General features: G+C 42.4%; 1 protein-coding gene and 3 non-coding genes across 5 annotated transcripts; 1 reads left to right on the top strand and 3 right to left on the bottom strand.

Moving 5' to 3' along the window:
- Nucleotides 1–45: 45 nt before the first annotated feature.
- On the top strand, nucleotides 46–22,002 carry atp7b (ATPase copper transporting beta). Of its 2 annotated transcripts, none has more exons than XM_042080505.1 (21): nucleotides 46–259; nucleotides 4,957–5,935; nucleotides 6,690–6,902; nucleotides 7,205–7,368; nucleotides 7,502–7,663; nucleotides 7,751–7,833; nucleotides 8,152–8,335; nucleotides 8,543–8,776; nucleotides 10,404–10,495; nucleotides 10,818–10,945; nucleotides 11,850–12,004; nucleotides 12,371–12,505; nucleotides 12,920–13,114; nucleotides 13,856–14,038; nucleotides 16,490–16,682; nucleotides 17,163–17,294; nucleotides 17,648–17,790; nucleotides 18,016–18,219; nucleotides 18,841–18,958; nucleotides 19,311–19,413; nucleotides 20,718–22,002. In XM_042080505.1, the coding sequence occupies exons 1-21, from the start codon at nucleotides 209–211 to the stop codon at nucleotides 20,893–20,895; spliced, it is 4,029 nt and encodes a 1,342-aa protein (XP_041936439.1). In that variant the 5' UTR covers nucleotides 46–208; the 3' UTR covers nucleotides 20,896–22,002. The 2 variants fall into 2 exon arrangements, with proteins under 2 accessions (XP_041936439.1, XP_041936438.1); XM_042080504.1 differs by lacking the exon at nucleotides 46–259 and adding an exon at nucleotides 3,268–3,924.
- Nucleotides 1,840–1,949, bottom strand: trnal-caa. The gene is made up of 2 exons: nucleotides 1,912–1,949; nucleotides 1,840–1,885 (listed from the first exon to the last, which is right to left on the bottom strand). It is a non-coding gene; the product is annotated as a tRNA-Leu (tRNA).
- On the bottom strand, nucleotides 2,176–2,284 carry trnal-caa. Its single transcript has 2 exons — nucleotides 2,247–2,284; nucleotides 2,176–2,221 (listed from the first exon to the last, which is right to left on the bottom strand). It is a non-coding gene; the product is annotated as a tRNA-Leu (tRNA).
- Nucleotides 2,494–2,603, bottom strand: trnal-caa. Its single transcript has 2 exons — nucleotides 2,566–2,603; nucleotides 2,494–2,539 (listed from the first exon to the last, which is right to left on the bottom strand). It is a non-coding gene; the product is annotated as a tRNA-Leu (tRNA).
- Nucleotides 22,003–22,332: the final 330 nt, after the last annotated feature.

Here is a 22,332-nt window from a genome sequence, read left to right on the forward strand (position 1 = left end):
ACATCCGTTATGTTCTCTACAAGCAATTCTGTCTGTTTCCAGTGGATCGCATCCGTTTCGAGGATGACAGCATCATGACACCAGACTGTGCTTTCTCAGATCCGCGTTGTTCCGCAAAGAGTCACCAAATAAGCAGTCTTTGTCAATTATAGGCTGGCTGCGCGGGACACTTCTATCCGACGCATTCGGTGACGGTCCCTTATACAGGATGTACGGCTCCACTTGGCCAGTCCAGCGGTCACCTGATCGTCCATGCTGGGTAGGGTATTTTTTCTTTCCAAAATATGAAAATAATCATTATTATTGTTAGAAATAACTGTTATTGCCTTCCCATAACTAGTTGACCACAACAGTTAGACCAGACAGACAGAAAAGGCTTTGAAGTGGTGGGCATAATCTCATACTAAAATGTACTTAGTCGTTATCATGAGCAGGTTTGGTATTTTGATTCCCAGTTGAAGGACTCCGCAGCATGTGGAGTAGGCCTATGTTTCCTTATGAATCAGCCAGTGTCTGCACGTATTAAGACCTAGAGCCCATAAAGTGGATTTATAACAGTATTCTAAAGGGAATTAGTTGGACCCTTATTCATCGATGATGTTCATTTCAAGCACTCAAATCTGATTAAAATACCCTACAATGCGTCTCCCATCCTCACTGATATTTGAGATGATGAGCAATTGTGACTCAATGTCCTTCACAGAGAGGAGGCTAAGCTGATGCCACAAGTAGGCCTATAAAGATTAATGTTTGTATGTGTGGGTGATGGCTGGTAAGTTATTTAGTTTTATTAAGATAATGTTAGTTTTATTTTTCAGTTTGTCAATCATAAATAGTTGTAGTTTGACTATAAGGGCAGGGATGGGGACAGGCCTTTAAGGAAATGTGCAATATATCTGTTGAGACCGTGCACTGTGCAACCTGCTTTACTAAGGAAATGTGCAAAGTATTTTAGGTCAGTGAAGCTATTAGTCAGTGCAAGCCGTTGTAGGGCGCCCTTTTGGCTTCCAACTTGCCAGGCAGTGTTGCCATTTGCTGTTCTTTGCAGGTCTATGTGAAAGTGACATGACATTAATTAATGTTAATATTAGTTTTGTAGAATGCTTTGGATTAAATGTCTGCCAAATGAACAGACACAAATGTTTTGTTTTGTTTTTAGATTTTTTTTTTTTTTTTTTTACAAAAACAAAAACAAAGCCAACGATATGCGTCTAACCACAAGTGCAAAAAAGCAGCGTGCAATATATCTGTTGAGACCGTGCACTGTGCAACCTGCTTTACTAAGGAAATGTGCAATGTATTTTAGGTCAGTGAAGCTATTAGTCAGTGCAAGCCGTTGTAGGGCGCCCTTTTGGCTTCCAACTTGCCAGGCAGTGTTGCCATTTGCTGCTATTTGCAGGTCTATGTGAAAGTGACATGACATTAATTAATGTTAATATTAGTTTTGTAGAATGCTTTGGATTAAATGTCTGCCAAATGAACAGACACAAATGTTTTGTTTTGTTTTTAGATTTTTTTTTTTTTTTTTACAAAAACAAAAACAAAGCCAACGATATGCGTCTAACCACAAGTGCAAAAAAGCAGAAAAGTGCAATATACAAAGTATAGCCAGGTGGTGCGTAGGCAGGACAAGAAATAGTGCAGTGTAGACAGTTACAGGCAGTTGGTTTACAGTAGGTGGTTTCGAGTAATATAAATTAGATATAAATATGTGCAGTGTATTAGCAGTTACTTTATAAGAGCATAATAAATATGGCTATGGCTACTTTAGTGAAACGATTTTGTGAAATCCAGTGATTTTTATTACAGACAGTGCCAAATTCAGAATTCTAAAATATCTGTCAGAAGTGGGATTCGAACCCACGCCTCCATTCGGAGACCAGAATACCCCGGCATAGGGAAGGTGTTGTCCTTGAGTCTGGCGCCTTAGACCGCTCGGCCATCCTGACATAGAGAGGGGGGCGCTCTTTCTCTACTTCATTGCCTTTACAAAGCATGATCATTAATGTAGCCTTAGCCTTTTCAAATAGAGGGAAGCAGAGAATGTCCGTAGACGGGCTCTGAGGGAAGGTGAGACCGTGTCGCTATTGATAGTCGTAATAATGTTAACGAATTCTCAATCGTGAGGACATGTAGCTTTTTCGCTACGTTTTGTGGCATCTAAGATAAAACCTCTGTCAGAAGTGGGATTTGAACCCACGCCTCCATTCGGAGACCAGAACGCTCTTTTGAGGAAGGTATTTCACCTTGAGTCTGGCGCCTTAGACCGCTCGGCCATCCTGACATACAAAATAAACAGATCTTTCTTATACTTCATTTACAAAGCACGATTTGGTTTTTGTAAATAGAGAAGACGGGGAAGTTGAGACCTTGTCGATAATAGGCCATTGTTAACAAGTCCTAATATGCTTGTTAACGCGATTTATGCACAGGCTGTGATTCTTGAGAACATGGAATCTTTTTGGTATTCTGTGGCAGACAAGATAAAACCTCTGTCAGAAGTGGGATTTGAACCCACGCCTCCATTCGGAGACCAGAATACTCCTTTCAGGAAGGTATTTTTACCTTGAGTCTGGCGCCTTAGACCGCTCGGCCATCCTGACATACTTATTAAATCAGTATAACATGATTACATGATATAACATGATATAACATGGTTAAAATTTCAGTGAACATTTTATGTTTTTTTTTTCTTATCTTGCATAGAAAATGCTGGTTTTGTAGTTTTCTGAGAATCCATGAGTTTTATGGGCGATTTCAATTACGCGTTTCATAACAAGGAAAATAACAATGGGCACCAGTTAGTCCATAGAAATGAGTAGGCTAATAAAGGCTAAAATCATTAGGACTAGGCCTACCAAAAAGTAGGCTTGTCTAAATTACAAGATCTGAAACCCAGGCTACTATGAAAAAACTAACCTAAACTAGCCTACAGAAATGTTCCCAGGCTATCATAAATGCAGTCTATGTGTAAAAACACAAACAGGATTAGGCATTTAACCACCGAATTGGGAATCTGTGCAGGTGGCCTTTAAAACAGTCATGAATTGATCAGTTTAGTTTTGAACTATGTCGTGTTAGTCTAGTTGACAGGTGCAATTGGGCAAGGCCTATTTGCAGTGAATTAAATATGACTATTCAGTCTATTAAATTATTGCCTACTCGTGCGCATTTTGCACACGGCCATATAGTGACAGTAAATCATTAGCCTACAGTTACTGTTGAGAAACACATTCCTACTGCAGAGAATGTGGGCGAGTTCATTGATAACATGTCCAGCAAACCCTGCGAAAGCTTCCGTGTGCAACATAGAGTACAGTGCAATCGGCAACATTAGTCCGTTTTAATGGAAAATAGACGTTTACAGTTAAATGGAGACTTTTCTTAAATCATGGGCTCAGTTGTGCTTAACAAAATTAGCCTACTTCGGCAATCGGCATGTCTCAAATCAAAATCAAAGCGTGAATGAACACGCCCCGCACTGCACTAGCCTATGGACAGGTCTGTTATAATTTTACCAGTCTGAATCGGACTGAGTGCAGATGATCCCTTTAACGTCCAAGGAACATGTTAGAGTAGCCTACAGTAACTCGTCCGGTTTAGGTGTCTGGTTTAGGTGTCATGGATTTGTAAACCTTGTTGACAGTAACTATTCAGTTCTTTCGGTCAGAGGTTTCAGAAAACAGGTTGATAGCATGGCGCGTAACTGAGATAATTATCAGATAGTTGGTTAAAATGAAAAAGTTTACATCCAGCGTTAAGTCACTGAACAGTTTGACTAGGCATGATTCAAACAGTGCCGTGGAGCAGGTTTGCATGGTAGATTGCCACCAGATTAAACCCATCAATTTTCCATCTGTTTTTGGAGAACATATTGTGGGACCTAATGTTGTACTGCAAAAAGATGGACAAGAAGTGGTCAAGGTCAGTGTTTGCCCTTTATTTTATTAGGCTATGCTGTAGCAAAAGTGATGAATTGAGAAGTTTATAGCCTATATTATTGGTGCAAATGCATTTAACAGAACGTTAGCCCTTGTGACATCTCTGTTCTCAAACAGGTTGCTTGTACTTTGATCTCAAGCACTCACAATAATAAGCGTCCAAAGTTTATTGATTGCTATGTGGACATTTATTTTACATTTTAGTGAATACGAATTCCTATTTGAGGCTCTTCCTGATTTTTAATTATGATGGTTGCTTTTTACAAGCGAGGAATTTGCTACTTTTTTTTAAAAAAAAGTTTTTACCCATAGCTTTCATTATGAAACCCAACAAAGCATTTTCTTTACTGGAAGATAGATTTTTGTGTTACGTATTCTACAAATAATCATTATTCATGAGAGGGCTATTTTAAAAGATAGAGCCAGAAAGCAGAACACAACTCAGGAATAGCATTTTCAAAACTAGTGTGATAGGCCTACAGTTTTTTTTATTATCCTTTTTGAATGTTGTTTTGAAAGTTTTCTAAACTTATCTCATTATTAATCAAACAAACTACAACAAAAATGAAATAGTTGCACATTCAGGAAATTGTTCCACAGACCACCAATATCAGTCTCTTTCATTCAGTTCTGTTCCATGGGACCCTACCTACACAAAATCCACAAAAAAATCGGTGGTCATGTGATAATTGGAACAATCCTGGAGGGTCTTTGATGTTGAGCTACAAATGTGAAGTCAGACCATAGGCCTGTCAGATTAACGGCTGGTGAAGCCAAGTCTGTCAACTTACATTTCATTAACACATTATAGTTTTTTTTCTTAAAGGTGCTCTAAGCGAACTTCTGTTGACGTTCAAACAAAACAGAGAGCTGTCCACAGAGCTGAAGTGATGTTTGCACTATGTGATAAAAAATGTTTTTAGCTTAGAAACCACGTAACATCGCTTAGAGCACCTTTAATATGTTAGGCTACTTGTTAATCGTTTCATATGTTTTGTCCTGTCAACCTTTACAGGAGAATGGATATGTCAGTGATGCAAAGTTGCCTCCGAAACTGGGCTTTGATAACCTGGGCTATGTCCCAGGGAGCCCATGTGAGTTGCACCCCCAGGCCAGAGACTTGAGCTGTGGGGCCACAGACATGGCTCTGGGGAGGGACCCAGAAATCCAGACACCCCTGGTTCAGTCCGCCCTAGTGAGGATCAGGGTAGAGGGTATGACGTGCCAGTCGTGTGTGCGGTCCATAGAGGGGCGCTTGGGCCTAGTGCCTGGCGTCGTGGCCATCCAGGTATCCCTAAGTGACAAGGAAGCAACAGTGACCTTTAACCCTGGACAGGTGGGTCCAGAGGAGCTGAGGACACACATTGAAGACATGGGGTTTGACGCTGTCCTCACGAGCAGCTCCGTTCTGCCCTCCTCCCATGGAAGGAAGCTAGAAGAGGAAACAGTAGTTGGGGACGTGGCAGTGACTTTGGGTGTTGACGGGATGCATTGTGGGTCTTGTGTGAACAACATCCAAGAGCATGTATCTGGACTCATGGGGGTCTGCTCCGTCAGTGTCTTATTGGAAACCAGAAGCATGGACCTTGTGTACGATACCTCACTGGTCACCTTGGAGACAGTGAAAGGGCTTGTGGAAGGAATCCCACCTGGTAATTTCCGTGTGACCTTGCCGGCAGAACATGAAGCAGCGACTGGGAGAACAGCTCTCACAGAAATTACCCCGAGCTCCCAACACCTGAACTTTGCACCCACACCACCAACTACAGACAGCGTCCCTCTCCTGGCAGTTACCATTGGAATCTCAGGGATGACCTGCAATTCATGTGTGCAGTCCATTGAAGGGATGATATCCCAGAGACCCGGAGTTCTGTCCATCAGGGTCTCATTAACGGAGGAAAAGGGAATGGTGACCTTTAACCCCACTCTGACCAGTGCAGAAGAGCTAAGGGACAACATTGAGGATATGGGGTTTGAGGCCAAGCTCGAGAAAGGTATTGCTAGCACATAGCATTATTGAATGTTCACTTGCTCCCTATTGCTGAGGTACAGTGCAAGGAATGCAATTGAAAACACATTTTGTCTTTTGTCTTTCACAACGTCTTTTGCACTTCAGTATGTCATATATTGGTAATAAGAGACTTGTAACAAGATTATAACATTTGTTATTATTGCTCTATTCTGTGAGTTTATGACATTTTCATGTTTTTCATAATTAAGTATAAATTAGCTCTTTGATACATGCACAGAGACAAGGAGTTATCTCAAAAGCTTTTGATAAATTAATTTCCAGCTAATCAAACTCCTCTCCACCAAATTTAATGAGTGTTTGAACACATTTCTCCATGGTAACAAGACAAGTGGAGGCTCCTGAGTGTAGTAGTAGCACTCCAGCATCGTGGAGTAAGCTCCGCTAGCACTTAGTGGGCCAGGAATGGCTGCTAGCCATAAAGCGGATTACAGAAGGCCTTTGTTACACAGGATTGTGTCTTAATGTAGTTCTTTTTTGATGCAGCTGAGGTAGTTAAGGTCACCCAAACTCAAATGACACCCAGGAAAGGTGGAAGGAGTTTTGTAGGTTTATTGTGTCTTTGAATAATATAAATGTTTTTTTTTTTTTTACATGATCCCATCTTATATTCTGCCTGTACAGCCAACTACATATATGTATATATATATATATTTATAAACTTTAAATTTTTAAGCAAATTCTTCCATTTTGTGACATTTGTGTCTTTTTCTATGAAGAGCCCAGCTCCACAGACAAAAGAACAACCACTAAATCCAACTCCACAAGCTTTCCTCACCGTAGTCCCCAGCCATCTGATGACTTAGCAGCTAAAGTGGCCAGCGACCAGCAGCCGTGTGAAGGGACCACCCAGAAGTGCTTTATCCGTGTGACTGGCATGACCTGTGCCTCCTGTGTGGCCAACATTGAGCGCAGCCTCCTCAAACACAAAGGTGCGTAAAAAGGACATTCATTTTGTCAAAGGAGGTTTATGGCTACTGGAAAACATGGAGAGTATTGATTTATGTTTTTGTACAATTTAATCATGTGAAAATGGAGCGTACAGTAAACCAATATTTCATAAAAAGAAAGATGACCCTGATGAAGGCGTAAGCCGAAATGTTGGACGTAATACAATTGTGCATCAGTCTTTAGTGTGATACTTTTTTGTTTGACAAAAAGAAATCATATCACACCATCATTGTGTCTGTCTGTGTGTGTGTGTGTGTGTGTGTGTGTGTGTGTGTGTGTTTAGGTGTGATGTCTGTTCTGGTATCCCTGATGGCGGGAAAGGCAGAGGTCCGGTATGACCCAGAGGTGCTGGATGATGTTCAAGTCAGTCGGCTCATATCTGGCCTCGGCTTTGGTGCTACACTCATGGAGACCAGTGCAGTCACTGATGGGAAACTGGATCTCTCTGTGAGTGTGTGTGTGTGTGTGTGTGTGTGCGTGTGTGTATGCATGCACATGCGTGTATGTATTTTTATCCCTTTTGTTTCAGGTTTGTGCTTGTGTTGAGAAAATGTATCATTTTCTTTTTATGTATTTCCAGGTGACTGGCATGACTTGTGCATCATGTATCCATAACATTGAAAACAAACTGCTCAGGACTAGGGGTGTTTTTGAGGTCTCAGTGTCTCTGGCAACCAAAAAGGCTCACATAAAGTTTGACCCAGAAATACTTGGTGCCAGGGACATCATCAGAAGCATTGAGGTATGGTATGTTAATTAACCACCCAAGATCAGATATTAGGACATAACTGTCCTGTAGCTCTGACCTCTCTTATGCTTTCTGAGATAGGCTTTGGGCTTTGGAGCATCTCTGATCAAAAGTGACGGTTTTGGAAAAAATGAAGCATTGGACCACCGGGCGGAGATTCAACAGCAAGTATCACTGCTTGTTTCCTTACATGTTCAGCACTGGCAACTATTCTGTTTGCAGTTTTGTTATAATCTTTTAGTACTAGTTTATAGTGTTAGTTTAGTTAGGATAGTTTATGCCTTTCTTGCCCAGAGGTCACTTGGAAAAGAGACATTAGTGCGATTACCCTGGTTACACAAAGGATACATAAAATAAATAAAATAAAATAAATGTGTGGAACTGTCATTCATATTACCTAGAGCGATACTTTTTTTGCCGTTATTGTTATAGTCATCATTCTTGGTGTGAATGGCTCTTTACTCTCATGGTTGTGTGTACAGATGGAAGCAGTCCTTCCTGTTCAGCCTGGTGTTTGGCGTCCCAGTGACGGGCCTGATGATCTACATGATGGTGATGGACAGCCAACACCACGAACACGGCGGCTCCATGCCCCATGGGCAGAATGTGCTCCCCGGGCTCTCCATCCTTAACCTTGCCTTCTTCCTTCTCTGCACACCTGTGCAGGTAACACCTAACCGATGAGTGTTGTTTCTGTTTGCAGTTGTCTGGTTTGACTAATCTGTCAAGCGCCCGTAGCATTCATTTAGCATGAAAAGCTAAGCTAAACAGCTAAATCTGTTTTAAAGCAGATCCTTAGCAATGAAATTCCATGACATTGACTTAACATTCTAATTAAAGCTATGCTGACCCTTTTACTTTTGCTCTCTGTAGATCTTTGGGGGCCGGTATTTCTACATTCAGGCATACCGGTCACTGAAGCACAAAGTGGCGAATATGGATGTCCTGATCGTATTGGCCACCACCATCGCGTACATCTACTCCTGTGTTGTCCTATTGGTTGCCATGACAGAGAAGGCGGAGAAAAGCCCCGTCACCTTCTTTGACACTCCCCCCATGCTGTTCGTCTTCATCGCTCTCGGGCGATGGCTGGAACACGTTGCCAAGGTGACATGACATTTGACTGTTTTTGTAATTCCATCAAAATCCTGTTTTTATGTGTCTGAGGATCAGACACGTATAAGGAAGGAAATAAGGGAATAAGTGGGAGAACGAGCAAGGAAGGGGACTGACCAACAATCCGTGTAGACAATCAGGCACGTAGATAGGGCTAGAGGCGTTTACTACCACTTTCACAATTCTTGCAGTTAAAGTGGCCATGATTATTATTATGGCATGATTCTATTTTTAAGTAGCATCTTAAAGGTAAACAATTTTTCACATAGATTTCGGTTTCTCGAAGTCACCGAATACTGTTGGTATGAAATAATGTTTCTTTTTAAAAATCAGCGCTACCTAGCTCGAGTTGCTGCAGCCAACAGCTAGAGCAGCCAGGTTGATTTTAAAGATCCCCCCAAAGTGCTACACTGTAGCTGCCTGGCCTACTGTTGGCTAAAGTAACTCGAGCTAGGTGGCACCAATTCGATTTTTTTTTTTTCATAACAAAAGTACTCAATGACCTCAAGAAACTGTGTGAAAAATGGAGTTCTCCTTTAAGGCCCAAATCTGATTTCAGAAGCTAGGTGTATAGCTCAGACTCTGCAGTCTTTTCTAAAAGTAAAACTGGAGAGTGATGGAGAAACAGAGAGCAGTAACCTGAGCAGAGTGATGGCAGAAAACTGATCTCAGGAGCATCTCGCCACATCTATTCCCGAAAGCAGAGAAATAAAGCAGAGCCACAGTGTGAATGCCCAGTTTCTGACCTCAGATCACACCAGAGCATGGGTTTTTTAAGGATACAACAGTATCCAGAGCACATACGTCACTGGCAAACCATAAATGCACATGCAATGTGGTGATTTAATATAAACAAGGGAAGACAAGACAAAGCCAGTTTATTTATAAGGCCTAGTTAGTTGGCACTGCTTCTGTAAGATTGAAGCTTAAAGAAACTGTGATTAACACTTATTTTGACAAACAATGACATTTAGAAAACTTGTATGAAGTAAACAAAAGGTTGACTACATTTCTTAGAGGTCTGCCGCAAAGCAGCATTTCAGCTGTGGTTACAGTGTGCCTACACCTGTGTGTGTGTGTGTGTGTGTGTGTGCGCGTGTGTGCGTGTGTGTGTGTGTGTGTGTGTGCGTGTGTGTGTGTGTGTGTGTTTGTGTGTGTGTGTGTGTGTGTGTGTGTGTGTGTGTGTGTGTGTGAGAGAGAGAGAGACTAGGTAGGGCTGTTCAGGTGATTTATCATGTGATGGCTGGCATGTAAAAACAGCATTGTAAGGATGCTTGGCTGTCACAGATCCCGTGACCTGCTTGTGACATCTAAATTTCGCTGAGTAATACTTCAAACAATCTACCTGCACTATATATAGATAATCATATCTCTGTCTACTATGGCTGAAATCTCATGCATGATCTTACACCAACAAGCACCTTAAGTGTGTGCTTACTGGCGATTATTTCAGAATGATTAACCAGTGCACTGTGTCCTTCTAAATGTTTCGGTTGTGATTCCATTACAGACATAAAATCACAGAAGATCAAAATTGAATGTAAAAATTTAGTTCCAGGGTGTTCTTCATGAAAGATATCTCTGTATTAACATTTTGTGCTGTCCCTGTCGCTGTTAGAGCAAAACGTCTGAGGCGCTGGCCAAACTCATGTCCCTGCAAGCGACTGATGCCACCATAGTTACCCTGGGTCCTGACCACTCCATCATCAGGTATGTTGTACAGTGGTCCTTTAATATACTGTAGCTATGTTAAACTGTATGACTCAGAGAAAACAAGTGATCATATTTTGCAGTTTAGTTTACTTTTGTCATTTGTGTAACTCAAGAAGGAGACTGAAGAACATTGCGAAATTGATTTATGATGTGGATTAGCATTTGCCTCTTTGACATGTATTATGTGTGTGTGTGTTTCTCTGTATGTATACGTGTGTGTGTGTGCACGCATGTGTGTTTCTCTGTATGTATACGTGTGTGTATGTGTGTGTGCACGCATGTGTGTTTCTCTGTATGTATACGTGTGTGTGTGCTGCAGGGAAGAGCAGGTCTCTGTGGATCTGGTCCAGAGGGGGGACGTGGTGAAGGTGGCTCCTGGAGGGAAGTTCCCTGTGGATGGGAAGGTGATCGAGGGCAGCTCCATGGCTGATGAATCTCTCATCACAGGTAAAACTTTATGCTTGCACGTACTCTTATCACATGCGCAGACACACACACACACGCACACACACACACACACACACACACGCACCCCTCCCCCCCCCACACACACACACACACACTCTCTATCAGGCTCACTCCTACCCTTAAATGACACTCCTGTATTCCTTACACACTGAGTCTGTCATTCAACAGGCTGTTTTTGTAAGGTGTAACTCCTCCGATTTTCTATCTTTTCTGTACCCTGTCATATCATGACAGTTTTATATATTTTTATGTAAACAATTATGAATGCAGAAAGCGTCAATACAGTCTTTTTATGCTGTTTCCCCAATTGAGTCTAACAACCAAAGTGAAGTGTAAAGATCAGTAAGTTTACTGTTAGCATATGCTGCACATTTTGCTCGACTGCTCAAACTTCTCTCTTCACATCGAGTTATTTGCCTCCGTGTCCTCCATTAATTCTGTATATCGGGACACCGCGGTTATCCCTTACATGTTCTCTGACTGAATCCATGGACGGATTATGAACTTTCGGGCCCCTGGGCCAGAATTTTTTTTATTTGTTTGATGTGATTTCCTGTATTCTGGTGCATTTTGGGGATGGCCAATACTACATTCAATCAGATTCATAGCCTACATCCTGATTTGTTGATATTGATATTTATATATATATATATATATATATATATATATATATATATATATATATATATATATATATATATATATATATATATACTTATATATTGAGGCAATGATTCCATGCAAAAGCTTGGGCTTCAGGGCCCCTGGGCCTGGGCCCGGTAGGCCCGTGCAGTAATCCATCCCTGACTGAATCCCATCACTGGTTGCGGCTGTTGTCTGTCTGTCTGTCTGTCTGTCTGTCTGTCTCTGTGTGCCTCCTCAGGTGAGCCCATGCCCGTCTGTAAGAAGGCAGGCAGCTGTGTGATTGCGGGCTCCATAAATGCCCACGGAGCGCTGCTGGTGGAAGCTACTCACGTCGGGGCGGACACCACTCTCTGCCAGATAGTCAAACTGGTCGAGGAGGCCCAGACATCTAAGGTGAGGCGCGTGCACACACACACACACACACACACACACACACACACACACAATCTCCTGTGTGGATACACACCCACATACACACATACCGCAGGTAAACACACATTTACATATACACACAGACACAGAGACACTCATTGAACGTCAGAAACAGGTATGTATGAATGACAATACATCACACACACACACACACACACATACACACACACACACACACACACACACACACACACACACACACACACACACACACACACACACACATACACACACATACACACATACATACAGACACAGAGATACTCTTACACCATATTACCGTAACATTCACTAAGCATTAACACTTGCATCCTCTGTCTTGCCCAGGCGCCTATCCAACAATTTGCTGATAAACTGAGTGGCTATTTCGTCCCATTCATCATGGTTGTTTCTGTGGTCACCCTGGTGGTCTGGCTCATCATAGGCTTTCTGGACTTTGACGTTGTTGCTGAATATTTCCCAGTGAGTTCTGTTTCGTATTGATTGAACTCTGTGTGGTCGTTAAAGTACACTCTAAGAAATCTGTTGGCTGTACATATACTTCAGTGATTCAGTGATGCAGTATTGCAGCATGCTTAGTATTGCTTAGAAGGAGAACAAGTTTAGGCTACCAGACTACGGCAATGTTTGCACAGAGACAAATATGTTTTTGCTCACTTATCTGACTCTAGGGGAGACAGTGAATAACCCAATTTTAGAAAACGGTGGTGTGTTCCTTTAACCTGAAAAGCAATACTAAATGTTCCCAGGTTCTGTTTACATGGGTCCTACTATGTGCTGATGCAACACCATTGTAAATGATGCAGACATATCCATGTGTAGACTTTGTGTTATAGATTGTGAAGTGTCTGTGTGGTCTCAATGCTGTGTCACCAGGGCTACGATAAGAACATTCATCGCACAGCTGTGATTGTGCGCTTCGCCTTCCAGACCTCCATCACGGTTCTGTCAATCGCCTGCCCCTGCTCCCTGGGCCTGGCAACCCCGACTGCTGTGATGGTGGGCACAGGGGTTGGCGCCCAGAACGGCATCCTCATCAAGGGCGGGGAGCCCCTGGAGATGGCACACAAGGCAATGGCACCTGACCCGTCACCACACTCCCAGAGTGGCTAGGCCAAAGCAGATAAACCAATTTAAAGTTTTCTTTTTTTGCCATCAATATGTTAATGTAGGGGCATTTTGATGCACTGTAATGTCAAATAGGCCTACAAACCTATGGATTCTATTTATCTTAATTGTGTGATTGGACATGGGTGAAGTTGGTCCTTTCAGTAGCACTACAAAACTACACTAAGGGTGTAGTTTTAGGTTAACAACATTATAGCATAGCGACTCACAACTAACAGGTGTTTAGTTACATGCAGATTACATGAGTTTGAATAGTGGCAACTTTATTTACCTTCTTCCAAAAATCTGATTTGTGGTTTTCTTGGTCCCTCTAGTGGTCAATCACTGAATTGCATTGGCAAGATACCCTAACAAAATAACTGTAAACTCTATCATTCCTTTCTTTGTGTTATCTATTCAAAGTATCACTTACAAGGATACTTTGTGCACATCCCAGGTGCTGAAAAAAACGTTTTTGTGAAAAAGTTTGCACACTCCTTGGTATTTTTTTGAGTTTATTTTCTCATTTGGCAGATATGAGAAAATAAACTCAAAAAAGAATACCAAGGAGTGTGCAAACTTTTTTCACAAAACAAAATCTATTTTCCATACCATTTCGTGATGATATAGCATGGCCTTGTTTCGTAGGGTCATATCTCTTTTTAATGTCTGGAGAATTATAAACTCGAGTCCCTTCTTCTTCAGATCAAGACAGTGATGTTTGATAAGACGGGCACCATCACCAACGGAGTGCCACTGGTGACGAGGGTACTGGTGCTGTGGGACAAGGCCCGCATGCCTCTCCGGAAGGTTCTGGCCGTCGTGGGCACCGCTGAGGCCAGCAGCGAACACCCACTGGGTCTGGCTGTCGCCAAACACTGCAAACAGGTGAGAGATGGTGTGTGTGTGTGTGTGTGTGTGTGTGTGTGTGTGTGTGTGTGTGTGTGTGTGTGTGTGTGTGTGTGTGTGTGTGTGTGTGTGTGTGTGTGTGTGTGTGAGAGAGAGAGAGGAGAGAAATAGAGAGTGGGGGGAGTGGCATAATGAATGTACAGCAAAGGACACCACTCACAGTTCCTAAAAAAAACTCGCCCCACAGACGCTTCGGGCTAAAAGCATTATCACACTGAAGAAGAGCTTTTCGCTCGAAACGTCTGTGGGATGAGTAAACGTTTTTTTAAGGAACTGTGAGTGCTGTCCTTTTTCTATACATTCATTCATCTTAATCTTAAACTTTTGTTAATTTCAAAGTTTGCATGGGGAATCTAATCTCAACAAAAAAATGCAATATTTTGGTGCAATGAATAATTTAGGTTACATTTTTTACCATTACCCAAGAAGAATGCAGAGTTAAAGATAGGCTGTTAAAGTTATGATTTCAGTAGACAATTGGTTTTAACATTTCAATAGCAATTACCAAACCCAACGTATGTAGACACATTTTACAGTTAGTACACATCTGAAATCTCTTCATGATCTGACAAAAAGGTTTTGTTTTTCACCAGGTATTGCACAGCCCTATTTCACAGCATTCAAGATACAAAAATTCAGCACTATAGCCAGAGACTTTCTAATGAGGAGACACAGCACTCAAAAAATCCTCCAAAACTGCGGCAAAACGGCAACATGTGAATGCATTGAGCCAATCATGTGGTGTGTTGTGAATACATTAAGCCAATCATATGGTGTGTTGTGAAGACATTGTGCCAATCATGATCTCGCTGCTGGAGCAAGATTGGTGTCGCGAAGCCTTGTGCATGCGCATTTCTGCTGAAATAGATGCCCGAGAAGTGCCCAAAAGCGTTACAATATGGCCGCCGAGTGGAGGGACTTGCCTAAAAGGACTTTGCTATAGCAACACTAGGCAGTACAGAGGAAAAAAGGCCCGTGAGCTGAAGCAATCGTTTTTCAGTCCTTGAAAAATCATGCCACAGAACATTCTCAAAGATATAGTATGCTGCAGCACTATGCTTCCATTTGCTGTACTTCCTTTTTTGTTTGAAGAATGAATGGGAAAGGGATTCGGAGCCAGAGGCTAAAATTTAACCCACCCAGCTACAATTTGTAAGGTATCACCAATATTAAGTTAATGTTACAAATGTAAGGTCACATACAGTCTTAAAAATACGTATTAAAAACTGCACAATGGAGGATGTTTTCAGAACGTGATCTGTAGGCAACTGGGTGGCTATTTTTAGAAGGTGCACTGCGGGCACCTCACAGGCGTCCCGCAGGCGCCGTGTTGGCGAGGCCTGCTCTAGCCGTTACAGAGGGCCAGCCTGCAAGGTCGCTCTCCCCTGACTCTGAGAATCACAAATTGGTTTGTGTCAGTCAGAGAATATTTGTAAACAAATCCACATGTACGGTGTCCAGGGGGAAGGATGCAAGCCATGAGGGGTATTTGTGACAGTTGTATAAATTGCAAATGCTCCACAACTTCAGGGGAAGCCAAGTTGCAAAAAAAAGCCAAAACAAAACTGCTTTGGATACCTTTAACAGAATTCAACAAAAACAATGCAAATGTCTTGAATTAGGGTGACTGGATTATGTGTATCATACATTATGTGGTGGTGGTGTAATGATTAGGGATCTGACCTACCAAATGTAACACCTGAAGGTTGTGCTCCTGAGCAAGGCACTTAACCCCAAATTGCTCCAGGGGAACTGTCAGTGTGAGAAGGTCACTGTAAGTGGCTCCAGATGAGAATAAGGAATATAGCAATGTCTGTTGCCATCCTCCGCGCTATTTATTTCACCATTTGAACTAAGTCTCTGGATGCCCTTAAATTGTGTAACATAATGATATTTATGTTGTGTTCATTAAGCTGCCGAATTACAGCACATCAGATAATTTACTCCAGAGAGATTAGTGTGCTTGGTTGCCAGAGTAACACAGAGTCCTAACTGATTAATGAGTTTCGTCATTTATGCGTGTGTGTGTGTGTGTGTGTGTGAGCTTATGCCTGTTTGTCGCTTGTATGTGTGTGTGTGTGTGTGTGGGTTGGGGATATTTTTTATGAGTGTGTGGGTGAGATTCCAACCATAAAGTTTGAAAAGCAGGCAGAGAGTTGTTCTATTGTGTGTTGCTCAGTGTGTCTGTGTTTAAAACGTACGTGTGAAGGAGTAACACTTTCTTCGTGTCTGTGTGTGTGTGTGTGTCTGTTTCCCTGAGTGTTTGTATACTCTCTTTCTCTCTCTTTGTCTCCGTGTGTGTGTGTTTGTGTGTGTGTTCCTGAGTGTGTGTATAACTCTCTCGCTCTCTCTCCCCTCTCTCTCTCTCTCTCTCTCTCTCCCTCTCTCGTGTGTGGGGGTGTGTGTGTGTGGGCGGATGGACGTTTGTAGGAGCTGGGCACAGAGACTCTGGGGTTCTGCCATGACTTTCAGGCAGTGCCCGGCTGTGGAATAAGCTGCAGGATCTCCAACGTGGACGAGCTGCTGCGTACCCTGGACCAGGCAACCATTGACTCCGAGGACCATATCACCATAGAAGGGGCCACGACGGACGAGAGTAGCCTGCTCACTGGCCCAGAGACTGGTCAGTTTCTCTGGACAGTGGAGCAGATAGCAGAGAAGCTTCGTGTTCCTTGTCCTCCATATGCATACATTTTTATACATGGAGGTTTTTGGGAGGGTATTGGCAGACGGTCCACAGATTTACTTCAGTAGCTCCCAGAAAGTTCTTTATAAAAGTGTTTCACTCAGTTCAATCTTGTTTTTTTTAACAAATCCTTGTCCACCCATGTTCCACCATTTTAAATATATTAGTCTGGATCAATAATCAGTAGGAGTGATTCAGTGACGTGATTAATGTTGGCTCTGACTTCTGAAGTTGTGAAGTATTATTCAGTGTTATTTAAGATATTCTGTTTAATGATGTTTTGATTACCTACAGTATAGCCAATCTAACATAATGTGTTATGTGTGATCGGTGTAAGTGATCGTGTGTGTATGTGTGTGTGTGTGTGTGTGTGTGTGTGTGTGTGTGTGTGTGTGTGTGTGTGTGTGTGTCATTCAGGAACGTACTCGGTGCTGATTGGTAACAGAGAGTGGATGAAGCGTAACGGTCTACACATCACCACTGATGTGGATGAAGCCATGACCAGCCATGAGACCAAAGGCCAGACTGCAGTCCTAGTGGCCATAGACGGTACTGCCAACTCATCTCACACACAAAAAAAAGTGTCAAACTCTGTACTGTACTGTATGAATTATTTATCCTGACAAATAAAACGTGTCACGCACACATTGAAATTCCACTGAAATTGTACAACCATGTAACAGATGGTAGTTGTTTCACTGATACCTAAGTAGTTGTGTACTCTGCTATCAATAAATAATTAACCTTATCATCCCTCAGTTCCTCAGAGTTTTTTTAATAGGGTCATATTATAATTTAGTTAAAAACACCTTAACGTTTTTAAACGTTAAACGTTGAAAACATTTTGTTTCGTTACTGTACTACTGAACTGGTCTCCATCCTACTCTGCATTTCTCTCATAGGGGTGCTGTGTGCCATGTTGGCCATAGCCGACACGGTGAAGGCCGAGTCTGCACTGGCCGTCCGCACCCTGAATAGCATGGGCATTGATGTTGTCATGATCACAGGAGACAACCGTCGCACCGCTAAAGCTATCGCCACACAGGTGTGGGATTTGTGTGTGTGTGTGTGTGTGTGTGTGTGTTTGTGTGTGTGTGGAGGGGTAATAATTACATTCTCTGACAGTGAAGTTTCTCCTTGACAGTGCCTTCTTTCTAGAATGACCATCTTCATAAAAGCCTGTATGTTGGTATATGTTATGTACATTTGTGTGTGTATGTATGTCTTCATATACATTCATAGTGTATGTCATATGTGCTTGTCCCTACAGGTGGGCATCAGGAAGGTGTTTGCAGAGGTGCTGCCATCTCACAAGGTGGCCAAGGTACAGGAGTTACAGGAGCAGGGCCTGAAAGTAGCCATGGTGGGCGATGGCGTCAACGACTCGCCCGCTCTAGCCCGCGCTGACCTTGGTATCGCCATCGGAACGGGCACCGACGTTGCCATCGAGGCCGCCGACGTGGTTCTGATCAGGGTGGGTGTGCCTAACTGAACTAAGGGCTGACCATAGGGCTGAACTAAGGGCTGACCATAGGGCTGAACTAAGGGCTGAACTAAGGGCTGACCTAAGGGCTGACCATAGGGCTGAACTAAGGGCTGACCATAGGACTGAACTAAGGGCTGACCATAGGGCTGAACTAAGGGCTGAACTAAGGGCTGACCATAGGGCTGAACTAAGGGCTGAACTAAGGGCTGACCATAGGGCTGAACTAAGGGCTGACCATAAGAGTTCTATGATGGGGAAAATCCATGTGAAGGTGTGACAGCAGTGACATCAGCGGTGACATTATTATAATTATTATAATATTATATTGTATTATTATTATTATTATTATTATTATTATTATTATTATTGTTATTATTATTATTATTATTATTATTAGTATAATTATAATATACACAGTGTGTATAAAGGTGATACGCAATGTGTTTTTTTGAGTGTTCAGTTGCTACTTTGTCTCCATTGTTTTCCATACAGAAATAGACATGAATCATTTGAACACACCTCTGATATGAAGTGTATGTAAGTCACAATTAAGGGGTTAAATATTGACTTCTCTAATCAGACAGTGCATGTGCTTTTAATCTGTGATAGAATGATCTGATGGATGTGGTTGCCAGTATTGAGCTCTCAAAGAAAACGGTCAAGAGGATTCGTATTAATTTTGTCTTTGCTCTCATATACAACCTGTTGGGAATCCCAATTGCTGCAGGTGAGTGCAAGGCTGAACATGCACTGTACAATTTCTTGTGTGAGGGTATTGTTGGCTGATGTTGACTTATTGTATGGTTTCTGAGTCTGTGTTGGTGTGTGTGTTGGTTACACAGTTGTAGGTTAGAAATCATTTATATTTAGTCATGAGAAATGGATGACAGTGATAGCCTACAGGTGTGTGTATGTGTGTGTGTTTTTTGTGTGTGTGTGAGAGAGAGAGATTCTTTGTGAGCAGGTTTGGGTGAGAAAGTGAGTAGGTTCACTGTGTGTGGCTCACACAGTTCTAGGTTGGACTTCGATAAATTTGTGATTATATATAGCTGACAGGTGCGTGTGTTCTGGTTTTTCAGGAGTATTCATGCCAGCTGGTCTGGTGCTGCAGCCTTGGATGGGCTCAGCAGCAATGGCAGCCTCCTCTGTGTCAGTGGTGGTCTCCTCATTATTGCTCAGACTGTGAGTTAAGCACACACACACACACACACACACACACACACACACACACACACACACACACACACACACACACACACACACATAATATCAGTCTAGGTATTTGAAAACAGCCATTAACACCTGTGAAAAACCACAATAAAACGAATAGACCGCCGACTGCTTCCATCTGTCTGTCTAATTTACAAACGTCACAGTGCCATTTCAAAAACAATCACAGGCTCAGTCTAACCCAAGAGACTGTGTGATAGCCTTCATGAAACTTTTATAGTTATTCACTCTCTCTTTCTTTATCTCTCTCTCTCTCTCCATGCCTGGTGAAAGAGCTGCTCATTATAACCCTTATGAACTTTCATTTGGGAAGCAGATGTTGCACACATTATATTCAGTCTATCTTCTTCTTTCTCTGTCTTTGATTCTCTTCAGTCTATGTGTGTGTGTGTGTGTGTGTGAGAGAGAGATAGTAAAGGACCATGCTGTGAAGGATTCTGGGGGTGGATAATTGCATAACTCCTCAGTTCCCTATAATGCCTGCCTGAAGCACATTGTTGGGCCAACTAGCTTCTTTCCTGATTCAGCTCTGGCTCGCCTTGGCAATCTGTGCTGCTTTTTGAGTAGTGAAAACCAAAACCAATCTCCAACAATAAATAAATAAAAATATAGTTCTTGCAGCACTGTTGCCTCGGAAACCGTAACAGAGCGGCAGGTGTTCTGATGGTTACCAGGGGCAGTTTTTAACATGGACGCCCACTCAGGAGCAGAACACAGGGCACCCAGAACTCCTTTGTCTCTCTCGAGTTCTTTTTTCTCTCATTCTCCTTTCCGCTATCCACATATCCCTCCGTTCACAAAACCACCATTCACACTCGCATACAGTGTCTCATTCATTATCATTCATATGTTCACATTTTCACAAAGACTTGTTTCCTTACTGACAATCATCATTTTTGTTACTTTGCCTTTCTCATGCTCCCCCTCTCAAGGCCAACGCCCAGTGGTGGCGTCTGACACCAGTAAGTGACGCCAAAGTTTAGAACTTTATTACTTTTAACGGACCAACACCCAATGGCGATGTCTGACATGCGTCGACGGCAAAGTTTTGAAAATTGTTCTATCTCTAGAGCGTCAAATCCATAGACACAAATGTTGTCGCCAGTGAGTGTTAACCTTCATATCTCCCCCATTCTCTGGTTTTGCTCTCCTTCCCCCCTTTACTTTTCTGCCTGTCTCCCCCTATTTCATCCCTCTATTTCCATCTTTACATTCCTGACCTTCTCTCACCCTTTTTTCTTCATTGCCTTTCTCAGGTACAAGAAGACCCCGGTGGAGATGTTTGAGCTTCGAGCCCAGGGCCACACGAAGAGCATCAACCCCTCTGAGGTGAGCGTCCACGTGGGCCTGGATGACCGCCACCGCACCCCCCCACCTGGCCGCCACACCTGGGACAGGCAGAGCCAGGGCAGATATCTCCCGGGGTCCCCTTGACCGTCCTCCTCTTCCTCAGCCCAGGACCGGCGCTCTCTCCTAGATGATGAAGGAGGTGTGGACTTGATTGTGTGACCTTGCTTCCTTCCAAGGATACACATACAAGAGGATGCCTTTGATTACGGTTCTTGGGACCAACTTGGGACCATCTGCCCCATACACCCCTGTACACTGAGGGTGAGTAAGGAGGAGGGGGCAATCAGAATGACAGTTTACTTAAAAGCCAGCATCCTGACCACATTCAGGCACATTCTAGTACCTACAGGGACCTGGGTTCGATTCCGAGCCAAGGTCATTTCTTGATCTCACCCTCATCCTTCTTTCCCATTCACTTCCTGTTAGTCTTCACTGTCCTCTCAAATAAAGGCAAAAAATTCCCAAAAACATAATTTAAATTCCAATGAAAGGGATCATTCTGGATGGCTATGAAGACACCAGGAATGGAAGAGACATCTGAATACTCAACAACTTTTAGGACAACTATATCAGAGGACAATACTGTTTGCAACAGTGTTTAATGTGGAAAATCATTTAATTTACATTGCATCAGTTAATGCATTTTCACATCTCAATCATCAAATAAATGTTTAAAGATTTTACCAAAAAAGAAATCTCTTTCCCCCTTGATGCATGTGGTAGCCAAGCATTTAATAATCTCCCAAACCTTTAGCTTCCATAATGGCCCCTATGTATAAATATAGGGGCCATTATGGAAGCTAAAGGTTTGGGAGGGCACAATTAGAGTCTTCTCTTATGACGTGCTCACCTACAACAACTCTGTTTATACATATATAATACAGCACATGTGCTTAATATACCCCAAATTCCTTTAAAACCCAAGGATCTGTCACACAGATCGGCATCTGCTGAATTTGCAGGTGTCTTACCCTTTGCTTCGATGGAGACTTTAAAAAAAAATGGCATTAGCAAGAGTGGGTAGCATTAATTTTGCATAAAGGTTTAAGAGGACCACCAAAAGATCTCTTTAAGTGGTTTAAAAGCCAATATATGTGACCACATGATTTACATCCTGCATTCAAGAGACTATTGATGTTGTTTTGTTTTTCTCCCAGCATTGGTTCAAATAAAGATGTGTAACGATACATACACCATTTATAATGTAGTACATTTAAACAAAAAAGCACAGCACAATGGGATGTAAAAAAGACAACAAAATAAACAAACAGAGAGAGTAAAAATCATCCAAGCACTGCTGTTCAAAGTACTGAAAATAACCCAAGAGTTATTCTTGAAATAAAGGCCCTTTAAGGAGAAAATAAATAAAGGATCCATGATGAAACCAATAAGGGTGCACTACAAAATGGGGAGTGCGAAAAAACACTAATGTGTTTTTTAATGGTGCAGGACCATTAAGTTGACATCTTAATGGGTTCTTGAAAGGGCCAAAGGGAAAGAAAGAACATGTAAAAGTGTCTA

Source organism: Alosa sapidissima, chromosome 23, assembly GCF_018492685.1.
Source record: "Alosa sapidissima isolate fAloSap1 chromosome 23, fAloSap1.pri, whole genome shotgun sequence".
Taxonomy (NCBI): domain Eukaryota; kingdom Metazoa; phylum Chordata; class Actinopteri; order Clupeiformes; family Clupeidae; genus Alosa; species Alosa sapidissima.